Genomic DNA, 16,602 nt, shown 5'->3' on the forward strand with positions numbered 1-16,602 from the left:
GATACATTTCACAACTTCCTCATTGAACTCTCTCCCCTTCCCTGCTGATTAGTTCATCTAAATTCCATCATAAGTCTATCATCTGCGCATACTCATTTTATGTAACAGACCTTTTAGCATGAATGCTGCTTCTCCCCTTCTCTAGGTATATTTAGACCACAGTTGGCATCTTTCAGTTCCTTAACTAAACTAGAGTTTATCTGGTAAAGATGATTCACCTCTTTATTGTCCATTCACTCAACAGGACTCCATAGTTGTTTTGGTTGATTGGTTTTTTTTAACAGTACTGGTGCCTGAGCAATGTGGTTCATAGTTCTCTCTTTTTATTAGGTATCCCTCTGGTGACACATCACAGAACTGCATTTACAGTGTCGTAGTTTAGTACCATCACCAGACATCGATTACAGTTTTTCACACTACCTAGACGCTCATTTTTAATTCTTAAAATTCACATTTTTGTAATTCCATATTAAAACTTACTATACTTACTACTGCAATCTTGGGAAGTCATCCGCTAGCTGCAGAACAGGGCCAAAACCTTTGGTCATAGATCATGAATGTTACTTTTGCCTTTACCAAGTAATAAAAAATAAGTCAAGCTCAGCCATATGACCAAATCTCAGGACTTCAGCATTCTGCCTTCCTCTCACAGGTCATTTCCTTCTGTGCAGTGCTCCCTTAGCCTGTACTCTGGTACCAACTCATTACCTTTCCAGCTTAATTTTTTGGTGGGGCCCCTGTATCAAAGGTTTCGAGGCAGTCCAGAAATACAGGAATGCTGTATTTATTTATTTATTTAATAATAACGAAAAAAAGTCTATTAAGATTATCTGAGTAACATGATCTTGCATCCCTTTGTAAACCTGCTTCCATACATTTTCCTTCATGTTCAGAGACTGTTAAAGCTCTTACAGTCTCATGCCACTCTCAGTTTTTGCCCTGAAGACCTAGCATTCTTAACATGCTTTATTGAAAAAGATACAAGCAACAAGATGACAATGTCTTATAAATCAAATATTGCCAAAAGCAAAATAAGGAGAATACAGGTAAGTGTCTACAGAAGCGGATAAGAGTGAAAACAGACCTGGGGAGAATATAAACATTCTCTGTATGACACTCAGCCATTTAGAGCAAACCCTGACGTGCGTGACAGAGATGGCAGTCTTAAAGACAGGAAACCTAAATGAATTTAGGTCTGCATTCAACTGTTCTCACAAAGAGCACAGAGCGGGCCTGCCAATTCCTTGCTTTCATCCTAGTGTCTAACCGTGGGCCTGAATTAGAATTTATAGCGTTTGTGTCACTGTAAGGCACTTTGAACAATGACAAACCTTATTCTTCAATGCCAGGTCATTGCTACACTTCAAAATGTCATATCCAGTAACTCCAAAAATTGAAAGAATAAGAGGGACTAAGTTCTGGAGGTTCTTAAGAACCTGTTTAGAAGACCAATGAGTAATATAATCTCACTCTGATACTTACAGAATTTGTCTGTTATTTGTTCTGACCTTATCAATGGAAAGTTTCAAGCAGCTTGGAAACCATGGCATTGAACCTGGCCAGCAATCAGTTGAAGGATGCTTCTGAAGTTTTAGAAGAAAAACTGAGGAAGACAGGGTTCATAAAAATAGAAAACCAACAAGCGTCTGTGCAAATGGGGTACTTTCTTACTACTATTGTTGCATACTTGACAATCTTTTCTAAAGACTTTATTTTTCACAGACAATTGAAGCTATCGTCCACTGGCCAAATCACAACCCTAACTAGTATCCTATTCTCCATAACTACCCAGTATTTCTCATTTCTCTTTCTGTGGAAAGAGTAGAGCATCGGTAAGGCAAACTGTGCAGATCTGAAAGGAAGAGGTCTTTTTTCTGAAGAGGTCCATATACTAACTGAAAGCACACGAGCACAGAAAGCTTTGGCAAGTTCTAGGATACTAGGACCGCATGCTATCTTCAATTTGAAGAGAGCTCTGCTTCCTGGTCAATGCTTAAAAACAAGTAAAGACAGATACACATCCAGTCCAAAAACAAAAAAACAGCAGGAAACTCCTAAATAATTATAACATTTCTTAGCACTATCTTTACAAAAGAGCCAGCTGCTACTTGTGCTGTTGTGCCTTGCAGTATCTCAAGCCAGTATCGTAAACTGCAACTGCTCAGGGCTAGAGCCTTTGCAGATAAGTGGCTTCACTCAAGTAAAGCCACTGCTCATTTATAGCAGCTGGGAATATTGCCTTCTAGCTTTATCTTAGCGCAGACCTGGCCACCGAACACCAGTGACGCTGAAGGTCTCACCTTCCACCTGTAAGCCATATGAATGCCTGCTGCCAGCTCGAGCCACGTGGTGGATGTGGAGCGCTGACATCTGGCAGCAGGGAGCCAGGCGGGTGGAAGGGCTGCTGGCTGCTGCCTCCTGGAAGACTCCTGTGAGCTGCTGGTCACCGAACGTTTACTGTATCAGCACTGCCAAAAAGACACAGCTCTTGAGCTTTCCCAGTGGAAGCTTTGGAAAATGCTTTCAAAGGAGATGGACACGGAAAGAAGTGTGAGCATGGTCAAGTAGTTCACAACTAGCTAGTTATGAGTGTAACTGCTAGTTACAAGTGTAACTGCTCAAGTGTAGAGCATTACCCATCAGGGCAACCACAACCATCACAGCAGGGAGTAATGGAAAGCTGCAACCTACATTAGCCTCCCTGCCAAAACTAGGTCAACGGATTTTACCCAGCAGTTTCTAGGTCAAGTTCTTCCACTTCTCAGAAAGTGGTTCGGGTGCTTGGTGGAGGAGGAAACCCCACAGCCTCTGGGCAGCCTGTGCCAGGGCTCCATCACTCAAACAGCACAGGAGTACAGCCTGGTGGTCAGAGGGAGCCTCCCGTGTGCCAGTTTGTGCCCACTGCTTCTTGTCCTGGCACCACGCATCACGTTTTAGTCTTCCCCAGCTCCCTGTTCAAGCACAGGGCTTACATGGTAACACTTCATGTGAGCCTGACCCCTCCAGTTCTCCTACCAACTCTCATCTTAATTGGTAGAAAGTTTACATGGTACTACTATTATTGCTTTCTGAGCAATAAATGAACATAAATTTGAACGTAAATTTCAAATCATGCACATTACGCTTTATCAAGCTTTTTATAATCCTTTGCAACTTAAGTTGCTGCATAATACAAAAGCGCCTTTAGAAGCTTCAAAAGCAGAAAAGCGAAAGGATGTTAATCAAAGCTGCTTAAAACTACATGCAATGCTTGAAATATTTTCACTTTTAAACTGCAAAATTAAAAGAAGGTTATGTACATATAATACAGCTGGATAAATGTACAGTTAAAGAATCCTACGTACTGCAAGGTATGTATGTCAAAGCATTACAGGAAGCAGGGTGCCAGCTACTGCACAGCATTAAGCACAACACTGCAGAAATTACGGAAGAATGGATGAAGCCACAAGTCAGTGTCACTGATTTCACACTAAAAATAGAGAACCAATTGATTCGTCCCCTCTCCTCAACCCCCCAGACAGCAAAGCAAGGGTACTTCAAAGATCTTATCTCCAGTATTGCCCTAAAAGGGACTCTACAAACTGCTTGGAGGCAGGGCAAAGACCAGCAGATGAAAACCAAAATGCATTTGTATCTTCCTTTGCAGAATTGCCCCACTACATTTAGTGATTTACAGTACTACTGGTGTAATAACACACAGTCTGCTAAAATCAGTCTCATTTGCATCATTAACTCAAACAAAATGACATGGCTTTTGTTTTTTTTTGTTTGTTTGTTTGTTTCCCTTTTTAGCTAGCCAGAACTCCGATTCAATGCTGTGGCTGCGATTGTTAACATAGTGGTAGCTCCACGCAGCCTAAATTCCAAACTCAACAGGAAGCTTTCCCAAGACAGCAGCTGGTTAAGCCAGGAGATCCGGAGGTTTCTTTTCGAGACTTAGATGGGATGCTTCATTAAATTACAGTGCAGATGTACAATAGGAAAGATGTGTACAGGTGCCAACCACGTGACATCTCTAACTATGAATGGAAATTTATTTGCTAGTGACAAACACCTCCCTGTTTAATGTACGTCTTGCTCTAAACACCAAGCAACCGTTTCGCAGGGTAAGGCACTACAACCAGCACAACGTGCATCGCCTGCACACGTTCTTTCTTACTACCTTCATACACAAGGTGCTCCTTTTACAAAAGATAATGGGTGCAGATAAAAGCCACACATGATGTGATGAGAACCAGTTACATGTGCACACTCATCCTGGAACCTGAGGTTCAGCATTTTCACATCACACTAGAGTATAAGACACTGAAGTACCGATAAGCGCATCTTATTGCTGGAAGGTCTGAAGATTGAGAAGCCTGTACTTGGGCATTAACATGACTTGGAAAGACTGGTTTCGCAAAGTCTGACAAATTGACAATGCTGCGTGACTTGATGGAGTTATCCCAGCAGTATTCTTCTCCCACTGTTTGACGCTACGTCCTTGAAAAATACCGATGCACCTTTCCCCCTGTAGGTATCTAATATACAAGTCCATGTATCCAGAGCAGAAAAGGGTGAAGAACCAATCATTAAGGAAACCGGAGTCATTGGATTACCAGTTTATAACACAAGCCCCAAGACTTCATAGGAGGTTGGAAGATCCTACTATTTAATTGCACAATCAGTGTCAACTTCCAAATACAGAAAAGTAGCTTTTACATTTTAATCCTCAGCGTAAAGGTTACGTGGCTGCATAGCTACCCTCCATTTCATCATTTCATCTCTAAGATCCTGAGATCTGGCCAGGATTTCTATTCTTTGAAAAAAATCAAGACAGAAGGAAGTACCAGATGCTGTTTCTGTTTCCAAAGAGCACAGGAAAAAAAAATACCACCGCTTCTAACAGGAAGAGTTAAGTCACTGCAGCCTGCAGAGAATATCCAACAATCAGAAAAGAATGAACAAGCACTCATTTGCTAAGTAGAAATATTTTAATTCAGCCTTCATATAAACTATTATCAATACACATTACACAAATATCTCAACACAAAATTTAAAAGTCTCACTGTTCCTGCAACAGTTAGCCTCTTTTCTCCACCCTGTCCACAAGAAAGCCAAAACAGAACTGTACGGGTAGCTGAAGTTTACTGTTAATAAACAGCCATCTTAACTATTTCCTCACATCCTGTACAAGACAAGGATCTTGGTGGCTTGCAGGGATGGCCTCTGTGAGACCTAGCCAGTTCCAGAATGGACTCACTGCTGGCCAAAACTGAGCCAGTGAGCAACCCTGGTTGCACCTCTGATGGCATATTAAAGGGAAAAAACTGCACAGCAGCACCTAAGTGAGAGACAAACGAGAAAACGAACTAAACAGCCCACCAAGGTCAGGGAGTGAAAGGGAGGAGGAGCTCCAGGTACCAGAGCAGAGGTTGCCCTGCAGCCTGTGGAAAAGACCATGGTGGAGCAGGCTGTCCTCCTGCAGCCTGTGGAAGACCACATGAGAGCAGCCACCCTTCCTGCAGCTTGTGGCAGACACCACGCCACAGCAGGTGAATGCACCCTGAAGGAGGCTGCAGCCCATGGAACACCCACTGAGGAAGGCTCCCACCAGGAGCTGTCACCCTAGAAAGGAACACGCACTGGTGCGAGTCCTCTGCCAGGAAACGCAGTACAGACCTGTGCCGGAACAGTTCTTGAAGAACTGGAGCCCAGAGGAACGACCCATGCTGGAGCAGGTGAGAAGCGTAAGTAGGCAGGAGCAGCAGAGACAAGTGGTACAAACTGACTGCAACCCCCACTCCCACTAAGGGCAGAAAAGAGGTAGAAGAGTTACAAGTAAAGCTGAACCCGGGAAGACGAGGCAGGTATTTTTTTCACTTTTGAGTTCTCACTGTCCTACTCTTATTAATAGGCAATAAATTAATTTAGTCTTGCTCCCTGTCAAGTCTGTTTCACCCATGACAGTGATGTTTGAGCAATGTCCCTGACTTTATCTTGATTCAACAGGCTTTTCCATATTTTCTTGCCTCATGTTGCTGAGGGTAAGTGAAAGTGCAGCCTGCTGGGCACCTGGCAAGCAGCCAAGGTTAGCTCACCCCACATCCAGATGAAAGAAACCCATGACGAGCTATGCCAAGCTCCATTTTAGGAACTTGACAAGAAAGGTCCTTTTTTTTTTTATTCAAACAGATAAGGGCATACTAATCAAGTCGCTTTCCTTAGAAAGGAAAGCTACAGAAACATCACCTTAGTAGTGAGTTAGTTTTATAAATAGAAATTGTCTTTGGCAAGGAAGACCCAGTATATTCATAATGTTGATATACTTCATTACACAACAGTGTTAGGTAGCTGATTAATCATCTTCTTTAACACAATTTTCCATTGTCAAGACTTTGCTGGCTTAAGCTTCAGTGCCTGGCGGATGACTTTTTGCAAGTTTCCTTCCTTATGAAAGAAATGTACGAACTGTGCCCTTTATCGTTCCCCTGCAAATAGGGCATTTTCTGAGGGATGGTGCACATTCTTTGCATACTACTAGGTGACCACATGGAATAAAAACAATGGAAACTTCTTTGTCCATGCAAACTTTACACGTTCTTTCTTCTTGCAGTCTCCTCAGTTGTTCTTCCATAGGTAAACCTGGAAAAAAGTTAACCTTTTAAGAAGCCTGAATATATGTGCATTCTACTTAGAAAGTAGATTGGAAAATAAAGGGTAAAACTGAATGTGACTATGTTCACTAAATATAGATGGCAGTGAGAAAATAAGCACACTTTCCAGAGCTCAGAAACCAGCGTGCAAGGAACCAGTCTGTACTTTCCATTTCTAAGGGACAACAAACAGCTCAGGGACTGGAGACCAGCTATAGTTCTTGAGACTTATGTTTATATTTCAGCATATGCTGTACTTTTTGTGTTTGGATATTAGAAGCACAGAGCACAACGACTGGTGGAAGTGAGCTATATTCAGATTTGTGTACTTTTCCACAAGTCTGTTAACATATTAAGTTTCATATGCATCTGAACTACAAGAGTAAGAATCAGAGCTAACTCAAACTCAAGTCTGACAAGTTTATCCATCCAGCTGTTGGCCAAGCAAGAACTTAGGACAGCTATAACCCACTTTGGAAAAGTAAAAATCACGGTACCTCCTATGAAATGCTAGCCTATTATTCACTGCTTGATCCCTACCAAATGCCTTCGTGAGAACTTGTACCAGGACCAAGCCCAGCATGTATCTGAATTTCTCGAGCTCCAGAAAACTCAACCTCCTAGTGCAAAGGGTCCTGTGTAAGGCACAATGTATAGCTTAAGGCATATAGACTTGCGTGCAAGCCTGCACATGAACTTAAGATGTGCTTATCTCAAAACTGCCAACATAAATCAGGGAGAGGGTCAAGCATAAAAAAAAAAAAAAATCAATTTCTTAACCAAAGTTAATCTCTTTTTAGGATGTTAGTCAATTGTCCCAAAATACCCTTTAAAGTAAGAAAGTGGAGTTTAAGATACCTGACACATCTTCCGTGGGAACATACTTCATGCTCTTCTCCACTAAAATAAAAGAAAACGAACAACCAAGTCATTTCACTAATCTACATTCCAACAGCATCTGACTTTTATCTTTAGATGGCAAAGACAGCACTAATTAGTCTTTGATAAACTTACATCCTTTTAAGGAAAATGACATACCAAATAAATCTTTGTAGAGTACAGGGTCACAATCTCGTAGACAGTTTCTGAATATGCTGGCTGCTGCGTTTCCTTTCACTAGAACTGTGTCTATCAGCTCCCTTGCTTGCAATGCTGTCTGAGTCTTTTGTTTAATAACGTCATGCTCAAGTTCCGTTATCACTTTAGCTGACAATAAACTACCAAGGATTGGAAGTACACATGTTAAACGCTGGAATAAAGCCATTCGGTTCTTCCGGATTAAGGTCAAATCATCTGGAATAGAAAAGGGATTGGGTGTTTGTTAGGAACACAGTACTCCAAGCTGCATTTTTGCTTAGTAACCGACACATTATAAACTCTACTTGAAATGTTCACTTACTAAAGAGCATTAAAAAGACCTCAAGAAGTTTTAGCGGTACTTACATAAAGAACATACGTAAGAAAACCACATACAAGCAGCTTTGGAGCTGAAGCCTTTTCATCTACAAGGCCTCCTGCTCCCATGTCTACATTAAATGGTTTGAGGGGATCTTGTCTAACTTCATACGGGTCATGCTCTCTGCGGAACTGCAAAGAAAAGAAGTGGAACAGCTCTGCATAACAGAAATACTAACCCACTGACAATTGACAGGTTAACTTCAGTCAGTGACGGTCAAAACCATGACTGAGGTGCAGATGGGATCAAGCTTTTCTAAGAGGTGTCCAACAGAATTATGTGCAAGCAAGCCAGAAGCATAGCACAACTAGATTCAGTTTTTAAATATAGTCTATCACAATTTTAAAAACAAAGTCTCTTGAAGATTTAATGGCTGAATCCATCTCTGTTTTTGTGGCAGAATATACAAATAGGAAGGAAGCCATTTTATTTCAACTTGTAATTGAGAAGTTTCATTACTGCTTTAAAGACTCTAAAAACACGGGGGGGGAAAGGGGTGTCTTCAAAAAGTGTACATAGTCTTGTAGCAATAGGGAACACAAAAGGTGCATCAAATAAACACCATTCAATGTCTGACCTACATGGTGGTTTCAGACAGAAAAGCTGACCTTTGACAATCTTACAGAACCTAAATTTGTAAAAGCTAGCCAGCTCCTAGAACAGGAAAATGTTGGCTCACCAGTTCAAGTACCTTAAAAAGCAGGCAAATTTAGAAGGAAAAGGAAAAAAAGTATGTTAAAGTATTTTGTTTCAATTTATTTAATTAGTAGTGATATAAAGGCACACAGTTATTAAAAAAATATGGCTTTGTTCCTGTGGAAAGAATAAGGTGATTCTAAACTCTTGGAACCTCTATGAATCATCTTCCAGAAAGGGAAAGAAATAATTACGAGACTGCTAGCTATACAGATTGCCAAATAATGCTCTTAAAGAAGTTGATCCTAAGAGCACGTAAATTAAATCACTTTGTGAATAAAAACAATTATAAAAATCACGCCAGAAAGCAGAACAATACAAACCACTTCTGCTTTCATTTTTATTCATGCCTTATGCATACCTGATGCCACTTCTTCAAACTGTCTCTCTTTCTCTTCTTCCCTCTTCTCATCTTCAGCAGTGAGCAAATCGGACACAAGATCATTAACAGTCTTGTAGTTTTCTTCAGTGGCCAAGATTTTACTTTGCACTGTTTGCTTTATTAGCCGTCTGCTGAATCCCATCTCCAAGGCAGCTTTAACTACAGGTGTGTTCATCATGATTGCATCTTCTGAATGATTCTCTCCAGGTTCAAAACGAATGACTAATCAAAGAAGAAAATCACTGTGTATAAGGTAAAGAACAGAATACTCATACAACCTACAAGTCAACACATCAACATTATCTACACGCAATACCTAACACTAAAAAGCTAGGTAATTTCAATGGTTAAAGAGATTTTTTTTTAGTAATTGGTTTCCATTTTTAAAACTAGTTACTTGCATTCAGTTGGATTGAATCCATGATAAACTTTGACCCATGTCAGGTTTCACAAAAAAAAAAAGTCTAGGATAATCCAGAGAAAGATCAGAGACTCCCATTGTGTCTTCAGGTTGTCGTTCCCCCCTCCCATACACACACACTTATAGTCATGTTTAACTTTAGCCTTAAAAAGCATCTTGATTGAATCTCGAGTTAGAAACTCAAAATTCGGGGCTTCTAGTGCAAGCAATTGCTCTATTTCAGCTCTTGATCAATCCATCCATCTTACTAAGCACCAGGCACATGGGACTGACTCATCATCCTCAACCAGCAGGGACTACGATATTATCTCCTACTTAGCCTGTGGGAGGAGTTTATTGCCACCGTAACTGGAGCTCCACTCACAATGGAACTCAAAGACTTCACTTTAACAGCTTGTCCTACCCTTTCTCCAACTACTGCCACTCAACTCACAATTTACCTAGCTCTGTGCCTAAAAATGGAGTTGCATTAACTGCATGACACCTTCAGCAACTACTCCACCAAGGTCGATACCACAGATCGATTTAGCAAACTCCAGCTTGACTTGTTTCTGTTTAACCCAACAATGAAACAAAAAATAAAGGAAGTGCCAAGCATTCAAAACTAAAATCTAAGCAGGATATGGCAGTATGTAAATACGGAAAATGAAAGCTGATATGTCTCAAAGGAGCTTCTGTAAAGTCTGTTCTTTAATGTTACATAGACAGTTATAGTATTGTTGTTCCCAAGAAAGCCTAAGATTCGCTAAATAAATTAGTTTTGGAGAGTTTATCATTAAGTCTGCAAAGTGCTGAGGGTCTTCACAAATATGCTTTTCATGTTATATTAATATACATACTTGGAGGATCGATGTTTTCATCTACAGGTGTATCAGAAGTTGACAAGAGCTGTAAAATGCAATGGAATTGCATTAGTATCCACGAATTGCTTTTCCTTCTACATACCTTTCTAGCTACTTCTTGTCTCAAGAAGTTGGGCTGGGCTTTTTATCTGAATGATATCAGTTAAGTATTTTTACGTATGGTTACACAAGTCTCAATTTCTTCAACTACATAACCAATATAAAGTTAGTGCTGACTACTTCTATTAAGAGAGTTTTGGCTTATTCTTATCATATCTTGTATGGATAACGATAATTCAGCTGTGAGGAGCTGCACAGACAATTAAGAACTCCCTGTGACTGGTTTCTGAAATACCAATTGCTGATCTGCACTGTTCACCAAAACTTACATAATCATAACTTCCTTCTCCTGACACGGAGGCTCAAAGGATCTCGTTGCCTCATAATGAGGAGCAAAGGTTTGTCTCTAAATGACTGGGTGTTATAACCCCTGAATTACTACTATAATATTATACCACCTACTTAATAATTTCTCGTGAAACTCCTACCACGAGTAACCTGTACAGGGTAAGTTCCAATATTTCAGTTCCTTTAGCCATCGTTCAGCACCGAGTTTATTTTTTTGTGCCCATAAAGAGCATTTACCATGTGAGAAACTTAGTAGAAATATATATAGAAGTAAGGCAGAAGGATGTATGGAACTCCCCAAAAGAACACAGCACTCTTCAACATGGGAAAAAGGAAAGTTGCAAAACAGTAAGGTTTACCTGTTCAAGCAGATGGGGAAACCTGGCCTGAATCTGACTTACAAACTCTCTTCCTTTTACACGAAGCAGATACTCACACCTGAAACATTGGCAAAAATGTATTCAATTATACCTTCTATTTCCCAATAAGAAGAAAAACAAAGAATGAAACCATCTACAATAGCACAAAGTAATTTAAATGCACATTTCATGCTGAGTGAAGGAAGAGATGAGTTTTCTTAACTGGAAGCTTGATATAGCCTAGTACCTGGTAACACTTCGATAAAGCTTTTCCACGATGTTCAGCAGTCAGTAGTCTTACGTACATAAATGCAGCAGCTTTACATTCTGCTACCACTTTTAATCAAAACGACACATCATAAATACTATGTCAGCTTCGTTGCAAAGTGCAGTGACAAAGTTTGTAACTCAACTTCTTATTGTTCTCTCTCTTACTCAAATCATTTTAAAAAAATTATCAAAATTCACCACCACTACCAAAGCCAGATCTGCTTCATGAACACAGAGTTTTATCTCTTTTTAAGTACATTTATTGACCAGGCATAACAGAGGGAAACAAAGGTGTCATTTAACTGTAAAAACATCCTGTATCCAACAGGAGCTGGTAAATTGCCTTTGTAAGATTAGTTGGAGCATAAAGAATAATTATTCACTTCCCTGAAATTAAGTGCAGCTATTTCTGTCATTAATGAACATGGAGATTTCCACAGGCTCAGACAGCAGTCAGGTATGCAACTGCCATTTAATTATAGGGAATGTATCCATAAGTTATTTCTGTCATTTTTCCAATAGAGATGTGTTAACAGTCACTGAAACCTTCTACACAATCCATCCTACACCTAGGAGACTAAACCACACCTGCCGAAAGGCTCCTTAAAGAACATTCAGTGTGTGCACAGAACTAGACTGAAGTTCTAAGTTCTTTCTACCTCAGTGCTCAGAAGCTTTTTTCTCCTCCGCCTGCTTTCTGAGTGCTTCCCTTATCTGCATATGCTCACTAAGAATGCAGCATCACTTGCTAACAGTGATTTGGGGATGCACACAGCTTTTAGTTATGAAGGGGAAAGACTTAAGTATCATGCTTAACGAAGAAGCATTTTAAGACACCTTTAGCACTTCAGAGCTTTCAAAAAGAGGAACATGAAATACATCCAAGTGATAGAATGAATTTGTACACTATATGGCAAAATTAAGAACATTCAGCGCAGCATATAGCTGCCAAAATTAAAAGTACTTAAGCAGTAAGGATATGAACAAATTGTGATAAAGAGTTTGCAAATTACCTTGGAAACCATTTTGCATGCTCAATCCATGGATCATCTCCAGATTCCCAGCACCTTAACCCACCATCACAGCAGAAACACTTCACATCATCGTTGCGGCCTTTAAAAAACAAGGCGAAATATCTAGCAAACATTTACACAGGTTACTTTAAAACAAATGTTGAAACAGCAGTATGAATAAAATCAGAGATACCAGGTTTTCTTACTTACCTACATAGTAAAAGCCAGCATCTGCAAGCTGTTCTGGTTGAACTGTAATCCTAGTTGGCCAATTTATGAATGTTTTAACACGTGCTTCATGAGTCTGCATGCTCACATTTGAAACATTGAAACTTGTTTGGTCTCGGGTGAGATTTTCCACAAAAGGGCAGTTAGGAAAGTGTCTCCGATGCTCTGACAAGGCATTATCTTTTGGTTCCCAGTTACTCAACTGACCACCACAGGAGAAACAAGCAACTTTGTCTCCTGTCCCCAGGTAGTAAAGTCCAGCCTTTGCCAGATCAGCGGGCAAGAGAAACATCAGGGGCCATGCATGAAAAGTGCGTAGCCTAGCCTCTTCAGTACTCATTGAAGGATTGTGAGGCTTAGGTCTTAAGTGTGAGAGGTCTTCAACAGCCCTAGTAGTTACTGGGTCTTGAGGAAAACTGGAAAAAGAGCCACTGAAATAGCCAACTTGTTCAAAGCTTGGAGAAAGCGTCATGGAATGTAGAGATGATGAGAGACCGCTTGTGACCAGAGGTGAAAAGGCAGAATGAGAGGACAGCCCGAGGTGGTTCACTGAAATCATGTCCTGAACAAAACTGCAGCTAGGATACCGCTGTTTGTGCTTTTCCATAGCATTATCTCCTGGCTGCCAGTTGTCCAACACCAAGCCACAACTGAAGCATTTAACTTTATCTTGCACACCTGTGTAATAAAAGCCAGCCCGGGCAAGACTCCGTTCTGACACTGGCACATTGACAGGGAAAGTAGAAAACGTTGACATTCTGTAGAGTTCACAGGATACGTCGTATTTCAGTTCACCACACAGAGCGCTCTGCTTCATCATGCTAGCCAAGAGAGGGCTATTTTCCATTATGTTCATAATGGAGTATTGTTGGAAAAATGGGACAAGTCTTCCTCTGGGAGGTAGCTGTGTGCATTAAAGGCAATTCTGAATAACCCCTGCCTGTGTAAAAGTAAGAACCTGAAAATGAAATATTTATGTGCAACTTTCAATACAGGTACGAATAGAATTAGCCACGATTAACAGACTTCAAACATTTTCTGAGTTCTTGTACTTGTGTCTACACAACTGCTCTTGCACAAAAGCTGATCTATCCCATCAACAATTAAAGAAAGCATGTTTAAAAGGACAAGGACTGCCCCTTGAACTACACATGCATCACATGCTTTCCTTGTTCTTTGTATCTGGGAGAGCAGCGTCAATTAGTCAGGCTAGTAGAGGCTGGGTCCAGAGGGCAAAACCTCAGATGGGTTTATCAAAATCCTTTGTCAATAAAGAAACTAAAACTGGGGGGTGGAGGGGGAAGCTTCAAATAAAATGAAATAGTATGTTACAGTTCAAAATGATGTCAAGTGGTTTAGGATCTACTGCGCCCTAGACAACTATACACATACAAACTTTTAGTTTTTTACTCTCATTAGGAAACTGAACGTAACAGCTTCTTACGCTCAAAAGAGCCCCTGAACTGACATTACCCGATTGATCTGGTGTATCTGCTACTACTGAACTGACAAAAACACCCTCAACATCTGCATATCGTTGTAGCAATTGTTAAGACTTAAGAAGTCAGTTTCTACTCAACTTCAAGTGTATCAAATATTCAGCTATGAGATGCATAAATCCCATGCATTGCCTCTGACAAGAACACGCTACCTTAATGAGCCTCAGGCTTTTCTGTCTGTAACACTGTCAGCAAAGGCTGAACGGAGCATTTCAGTTTTAACCTGGTGCCTTAGTTACAAGTATGCACTTATCGCATTTAACATAAATAAATTGCTTTGTGTCAGGACATTCTAATGCTTTATACCAATAAATTAAATTTTTGCTGTATGCCATATTTATAAAACAAGCAAACCTCAAACAAAGGAAAAAAATAAAGTTTTAGTTTCTTTATTGTGCACAGAACTACCTCCCAGAGTTCAGACTGAAGTCCCTTCTAAGGTGCCTACGTCTCCATATTTGATAATGACTGTTCACAAGAAGAAACTGTAAATGTCTATAGCCTCAATGAACTCCTTTGGGTGGAACAAAACCTGTAAAGATGAAAGAGTAGTGTTTCAAAAAATGCAAAGCGATGTGCACGTAATATCTACATAAACGAACTACACAAACTGAAGCACTAAAATCGCAGAGGAAGCTTTTTTGAGATGTCAGCTAGTTAGTTTCAGGAAGTCAACTTTATGTACTGTCACATGGAATGGATTTTACACAACTTCCCTGCTACTGACACATATGCAAAACTGTTTAATCCACAGGCAGAAGCATTTGGCAGATGGATGAATCAGGCTGCACGATCACAAGCTGTATCAGCATAAATAGAGGGAAAATCTTGTACAGAAGATGGTACACCCCTTTAAATTTGCTTAAGGCTGCAGAATCTCAACCAATAAAGATCCCATTTTATTACACTGGCTTATATTACAGCTATTGAAATTTCTTATTTAGCTAGATCTGACTATATTTAAAGGGTAACTTCAGCAAAATTTGGAACTTCACCAAAAATTTCAGTCAAGAACAAAGTTCACACATTATAATTATATAAATATATATATATAGTAACCTGTTCTGCAGTATCAATTTATTGCAAGATCTTCCAGGAAAGACTCAAAATGGATGTATATGTCACAATGACACAGCCTTAGAAAAGTCCCCTACAGGAAAACTGCATTTTCTAGCGCTTACCACGGTCACCCACCCTGTTAGTGCTCCCAATAATTTCCTAATCCCGAGGAAGCGATTAACAATGGCACAAAGGCCACGTGCAGCTGGGACTAAGATGTCAAGGTCTGTGCACAACGCTAGTCCGAAACGTCTCCCGACTGGGAAAAGCCAAAATAAGCGAGTTATATCACAGCACGATGATGTATCCCTAGGAATCACTGACTGCTCGGGCTGTTACCTGATAACACTCCTCTAGTATTACCGTGCGTTATATCCCTACATAGCCTCGATGCCCACAACCTCCCGGCCACCAAACCGCATGTGTCCCCCCGGTTACCCCGCAGCGACACCGATAAGTTAATTAAGCCCAAATAAGCAATATTTAACGAGCCCAACACCACACAAGGGGAAAGCGAGCTGTCTCAGGCGCTGCCGGCACCGAGCGGGGACACGCAGCAGGGGGGAGCTGCCACACAGCCCCGGAGCCCCCTCAGGACCTCTCCTTTCCCCCCTGCCCCTATCCCCGGCCCTGTCCCCGTCCTCCCCGCTCCGTGAGGCGTCTCCCCGGCTCCCCAGCTCCCCGCCAGCCCCGCAGCAGGCCGCGCCCCGCACCCCCGAGCCCGCAGCCCCTCACTCACAGCCTCCGCTCGGGCCCCTCGCAGCAGGCGGCCGGGCTGCGCGCCCCAGCCTATATGGGGCGCCCGGCCACGGGGCTCAGGGGGAGCGGAGCCCCCTCGGGCACCGCCCCGGCCCGGGGAACTCCGTCCACGGCAGTGGCGACGCTGGTAAAGCCCCGGGATCGGCGGAGCGCATGCGTTGCCCGAAGGGAGAGGGCGGCCACCGCCTCCTCCTCCTTCGTCCCGCCCTGAGATGGCGGCGGGGGGCTTCCTGCGCCTCCCTCTGTGTGGTGGTGTCCGGGGGAAGGCGCCGTGCTGCGGGTCCTCAGCGCCCCTCGGCCCCCTCTCAGCCCCCCGGAGCGGGGCTCGGTCCCCGCCGGGGTGAGCGGGAACGCTCGGTACTTTCCTAGCGGGCGGGGAAAGCCCCGAGGTCGGCGTGCTTCCCGCTCCGCCCCGGGGCTTTCCAGGCTCCTTCCTGCGCCATGCGGGACCCGGCGGCGGGCGGGCGGGGGGCGAGGCGACGGGACCCCGCGGGCCCTGGGCCGAACCCGAGCTGAGGGGGGGGCGGCCGCGGAGGTTAAACCTGAGGGCTGAAAGTCTCAGGGGAAGGCAGTGA

The 16,602-nt window shown here is 42.2% G+C and overlaps 1 protein-coding gene across 1 annotated transcript; it reads right to left on the reverse strand.

Annotated features, from left to right (window-relative positions):
* Positions 1-4,954: 4,954 nt before the first annotated feature.
* BIRC2 (baculoviral IAP repeat containing 2) lies at positions 4,955-16,177 on the reverse strand. Its single transcript, XM_083821656.1, has 10 exons — positions 16,008-16,177; positions 14,618-14,741; positions 12,693-13,668; positions 12,483-12,582; positions 11,200-11,278; positions 10,430-10,478; positions 9,149-9,391; positions 7,674-7,928; positions 7,494-7,535; positions 4,955-6,624 (listed from the first exon to the last, which is right to left on the reverse strand). Exons 3-10 carry the CDS (start codon positions 13,564-13,566, stop codon positions 6,431-6,433), a joined length of 1,836 nt encoding a protein of 611 aa, XP_083677782.1. The 5' UTR covers positions 13,567-13,668; positions 14,618-14,741; positions 16,008-16,177; the 3' UTR covers positions 4,955-6,430.
* Positions 16,178-16,602: the final 425 nt, after the last annotated feature.

The sequence above is a fragment of the Anser anser genome, assembly GCF_964211835.1.
Source record: "Anser anser genome assembly, chromosome: 1".
Taxonomy (NCBI): Eukaryota; Metazoa; Chordata; class Aves; order Anseriformes; family Anatidae; genus Anser; species Anser anser.

What these genes read in the sequence shown, in the direction of transcription:
- BIRC2 (XM_083821656.1), bottom strand. Translation starts at nt 13,566, where the DNA reads ATGAACATAATGGAAAATAGCCCTCTCTTGGCTAGCATGATGAAGCAG. An exon ending in ACTCTACAAAGATTTATTTG is followed by an intron (nt 7,536 to 7,673) that starts GTATGTCATTTT and finishes CTTTTATTTTAG; the next exon opens with TGGAGAAGAGCATGAAGTAT. An exon ending in TCCCACGGAAGATGTGTCAG is followed by an intron (nt 6,625 to 7,493) that starts GTATCTTAAACT and finishes ACTTTTTTCCAG; the next exon opens with GTTTACCTATGGAAGAACAA.